Source organism: Pezoporus occidentalis, unplaced genomic scaffold (genome assembly GCF_034315485.1).
Source record: "Pezoporus occidentalis ecotype Australia unplaced genomic scaffold, CSIRO_AGI_Poc_V1 ctg2, whole genome shotgun sequence".
NCBI classification, from domain to species: domain Eukaryota; kingdom Metazoa; phylum Chordata; class Aves; order Psittaciformes; family Psittacidae; genus Pezoporus; species Pezoporus occidentalis.
Window position 1 is genome coordinate 9,603,625 of NW_026913855.1, and position 4,919 is coordinate 9,608,543.

Sequence of the window (4,919 nt, forward strand, 5' to 3'; positions counted from 1 at the left end):
TTCATACATTAGTCACTAATCTCCCGCAATGTTCTGATGAATGTTATGGTCTGAGCTAAACGCACCGTGAAATCTGCTTGAGCTTTATTGAAACAAGTCGGTGTTTTTGCCAGCAGACTCTTCGGTTTGAAGCTTTCTTTTCCCAACAAACCTTCTCTACCCGCCATAGCTTTTGCGAGCAGGATAGAAGGGATTCAATAGCTGAATCCCGCACTGAAGGAAAAGGAGGTGGGGAAGAAAGTCCGAAACAAGAATAAATAGAAAAAAAAGGACAACCAGCGCCCCAAATTCCGCTTGTCACCGTTTGTTTACGTGATCTGTGCTTACAGAAGACTTGGAGGGGAAAAGAACCCGCCTGTTGCTATCCTTTTCTAATTAAAACAAACAAACGAACAAACAAGCCCCGAGTTATCATTTCGGCGTTTGCTTAAAGCTCTTCGAGCCCGGGGACGCTACTGAATTGTAATTCAGTACCACCGGCAGTTAAAACCCCATCCTTTCCTTTTTCCGACTCAGTCTTCCTGAGGCTTTCCTCATCACTTCTGACAGGACGAATCAGCCTTAACATAACACGTGTGTAAGCTGCTTATGACCAGCAGATATTCGAGAACGTATCATCCTGCCGAAGTTCCGCCCACTGTAGGGGCCCGCGCGGCTGCCTGTGCCGGGAGCAGTTGGAGCCCGGTAGTACCAAGGATCTTCCCGAAGCGAGTTTTCTTTGGATCGAGGGGTAACAACAGGATTACATTTTGTGTGCTGTCCCTCGGGGGAAAAAAAATGAAAAAAAAAAAAAAAGAAAAGGAAAAGAAAAGAAAATACTACTAATAATAAACAAGGAAGGCAGATGCTCAGGACTTCCGCAGACTGCCCTAAGTCGGGCTACCTGCCTGCAAATCCGCCTGCCTGAGGCTCGCCAGCCTTTCTCCGGGGCTGAGCACCGGCGGGAGCCCTGATTTGATTCGAGGAATTGCAAAGGACTTCCAAAAAACCTGGCGGCAGCCCAGGAGGAGGAGGACATCTCTCACCTCCCCCAGTCAAACCAAGGTGGGCCCGTTCGTGGCCCAGCTGCCCGCATGAGGAAGATGCAGGACGGATGGTAAGGAGCGGGAGGGCGGCCCGGCTGTCCCGCAGTCCGAGCGCTCCCCGGGAAAGGCGATCGGTAGGCTCCCCTCCCTCCACGGAGGCACAGACACCACGCTCTGCTCCTTATTAATTACCGTCTTTATTTAGGGGGGCAGCCTTTATTCGGGGGAGAGGAGAAAAAAAAAAAAACGAAGGGGGAAAGAGGGTGAGAAAACCATGTGGCCGAGGGTCAATAAAATGCACACGCACATACATTATATACAAACACAAAAATAAAATACGAAAAACAAAATTTCTCTTTCCAGTAGCGGCGGTCTTGGCCTTAAATGTACAACGCCAACCAGCACAGGAGACAACGCCTGACATTTCCTTGAGCCCTTGCCCCATTCCGCCCCCCAACCCCCCAGAACAATAATTAATTAAAAAAGCTGCACACTCTTTGTGTTAAAAACACTACTTTTATAAATAACTTAATGTTCTCCCTTCCCACGAAATGCTAGTTGCCGGACAGGAGAAAAGGTTTCTTTTGGCACAGTGATGCATTGCTTTGCAGTACAGTCCTACGGCTCTGCAGCAGCCCCCGGCCCCCTCCCTTTCTCGCCCCGGCAGGAGCCTCCGGCCGTCCCCCCAGGCGCACAGCGCACCCCTGCGCGGCTGCCCAAGGCTTTGGTGGCAGGAGGTGCAGGGGCAAGGGGGAGGGTGGTAAGCAAGTGGTGAGGGAGTGGCCGAAGTCAAGTAGTCTCAACGAACAGTAAGAAGCACTTGAGGCTCATGGCTATGTCCAAACCGACAGCTGTTTTGGGATTTTTTGAAATTTTTCTTTTTTTTTTTTTCCTCCTTTTTTTTTTGGTTTAAGTTAACCCCACTGTCATATCACTAAGGCACAGTCACCGAGGCTTTTGCTTGGAGGCTTTGGTCGCCTCTGGAGTTAAAGTGCGGGATCCAGAGCGTCCTCCTTCCCCCCTCCCCGCCTCCCCAGGCAGGCCCCTTGCAGGGGAGAAGGGGGGCTTCGTCAAGCCAGGGGGGTCTCTACAGCGTACGGGTGGAACGCGGCCGAGCCCCCTGCCGCCGCCGGCTGCAGCGGCCCGGCGAGCCGGAGGGGCCCGTAGAGAGGAGAGCCGGGCGGCGGCCCCCGCCCGCCCTTGGGGAGGCCGACGGGGAAGAGCGGCGCCCGCGGCCGCTCCGCCGGCGTTGGCTCACCCTGGGACAGCGCCTGCCGCCCGCCCCCCAGCAGCAGCGGCGGAGGCGGCTCCCCCAGCCCGTAGGCGCAAAGCTGGAGGAGCCCCCCGCCGTAGAGGGCAGCGGCGGCGGACGCGGTCTGCGCGGCAGGTGGGTAGGGGAGCAGCGGATAGGGGCCGGGCAGCAGGTGCGGAGCCGCGGGCGGCGCCGGCCAGAGGAGGCGGGCGGGCCTCGGCGGCGGCTGCTGCGTTGCGGCGCGGGGCCCCGCCGGCCGCCTGAGCAGGCTCTCGATGGCGAAGGAGCTGGAGAACTTGGTGCCGCTGCCCCCCGCCGCCGCCCCGCCGCCCGCCGTTGCTGCTTCCTTGGCGGCGGTGCCCGGCCCGCAGTTGCAGGGCGAGCAGGCGCAGCAGCACCGCGGGGATCCGCCGGGGGACGCGGCGCCCGCTCCGGCCGCCTCCTGCGGCGGCGGTGGGGCGGCGGCGGGGCGGGCGGGCTGCGGCGGCGGGGCGGCGCGGCTGAGGCGCTTGCGGCGGCGGCGGAAGACGCCGTCGGCGAAGGTGTACTCGCTGCTGGGGTTGAGCATCCAGTAGTTGTCCTTGCCCCAGGGCCGCGCCGGGTCGCGCAGCACCTTGACGAAGCAGTCGTTGAGGGAGAGGTTGTGGCGCACCGAGTTGCGCCAGCCGGTGTAGGCGCCGCGGAAGAAGGGGAAGCGGCTCATCAGGTAGTCGTTGATCTCGGCTAGGGTGAGGCGGCCGCCGGCCGAGTCTCGGATGGCCATGGCGATCAGCGCTATGTAGGAGTAGGGTGGCTTCGGCCGCCGCGTGTAGGGCTTCCCCTTGCCGCTCTCGCTCGGAGGCGGCTGCGGCAGCTGCGAGGCGGGGGGTGGTGGCGGGGGTTGCCCCGGCCGCCCGGCCCCGCCACCCGGGCTGTTGGCGGCGCAGTCACCGTCCGAGCCCAGCTCGCTCTCAGCCGGCGCCGGGGAGAGGGAGCCGCTACCTTCCTGATCGCTGCCGGCGCTCAGCTTGTCCTCGTAATGCTGCGAGAACACCTCCAGCTTCATGGCGGCGGTGCCGGCTGCCCCCCCCGCACACGGCGGCTCCGCTGAGCGGGCGCGACCCCCGTCCCTCGGCGCGGCCTCAAGGGGCGGCGGGGAGCAGCTAGGCTACCTGGGGGGGGGGTTTGCCCCCGCCCCGGCTTGGACAGCTCCGCGGCGTCAGGCAGCGCAGGGCAGCGGGGCTCCGCGCCCGCCTCACCCGGCCGCCCGGGATAGCTGGCAGGCGACTGGACCTTTCCCTGCCGCTGGACGCCGAAGACAGGCGTCGTTACCCTGCCGCCTGCGTCGGCGAGGCGGAGAACGGGGCGCTTCCTCCGGCTTCCACCTCCTTCTCCCCCACCGGGGCGCTCGCTCTCTTTCCGCCCCCCTGTTTGTCCTGCTCGGTCGTTACGGCCGCTGCTTCATGGGTCGGAGGAGAGGGGCGAAGAGGTCCCCGCGGAGCCGGAGCGAGCAGGCGGGTGCTGGAGCCGTTTCCTCTCTGGGTCCCCCTGCGCCTGGTGCTCCTCAGGACGCTGCCGATGTTACCGTCCGGCGCTCCTCCAGCGCGGGGAGCTCTCTGGGGACGTCTTGTCTCGCCGGCTTCGGCCCCCGTCAATGCCGGGACGCCGGGCTGACTTCTCGCTGCGGCGCGGGCAGCAGCAGGGTTATTAGGGTTATTAGTGTTATTGTCATTATCTCTCTCTTCCCCTGTGGTTCTGTGCCTCTCCACCACTTTCAGACCAGCCCATTATAACGCCGGCGAGAGGCGGAGCCAGGACAAAGATCTGAAAGGGTGGTGGGTGGAGAAGCAAGGTAGCAAAGGTGGGTATGCGCTAATAAGCGCTATCAGAGCCGTAATTAGCTGGGATGACAGCGTGGTCTTGTTGGAAAGTTATTTTACGAAACTTGTTTGTATTTTCTCCTGCCAGGTCCCTCCCCTTCCCGGGCATTTCGAATGAAGCCGCTGTTCGGCACGACTTCGCAGAGCCGGGCCCGCCTCCCAGGTGTAAACTGCGGAATGACTTATAGGTGGCAGAGCAGAACCTGTTACGTGCAGTGATTTATTTTAATAGCGCTGTATATAGCAACAAGTTGTAATGTGACAGCTCAACAACCTGTTGGAAAATAATGTACGGCTTCGCAGTTGTGAATTCCTAATGATTTATGTAGCCTGACAATGTCGTTTCAGTCCTGGCCCCTCGTCCTTTCTGTCATAACCATACCTGGTGCAGGGGTGAAGTGGGAACAGGTAGGCAATACGATGAGCTTTGCTAGGAGAAAATCAGTCGAAACCTTAACCTTAGTTTTAAGTGTGTTAACGTGTATATAGTAGCATTGCTTCATCTCTTTTGAATTGTGTGTTTGTAGCTTCTCTGACACTGTCACTCTCCAATAAAATCTTTTATTGTGATTGCTTTTATCTATTTATTTAATAGTTATGCTGCTTTAACGCTTTTTTGCACATTATGGATCTATAGATTTTCTATAAAACCTGGGGCAAAAGTATTTTATAAGTTCACCTGGACACTTTTCTTTAGTCATGATTTTGGGGGTTGTTTTTTAGGTTTGAATTGTCGGGGTCTTACCCTCCAGAGATTTTGCATCCTTCCACAGTATGCTGGTG

At 58.8% G+C, this 4,919-nt stretch overlaps 1 protein-coding gene across 1 annotated transcript; it reads right to left on the reverse strand.

Moving 5' to 3' along the window:
* Positions 1-1,203: 1,203 nt before the first annotated feature.
* On the reverse strand, positions 1,204-3,344 carry FOXQ1 (forkhead box Q1). Its single transcript, XM_062617770.1, has one exon. The coding sequence runs from the start codon at positions 3,320-3,322 to the stop codon at positions 2,096-2,098; it is 1,227 nt and encodes a 408-aa protein (XP_062473754.1). The 5' UTR covers positions 3,323-3,344; the 3' UTR covers positions 1,204-2,095.
* Between the last annotated feature and the right edge of the window lie 1,575 nt (positions 3,345-4,919).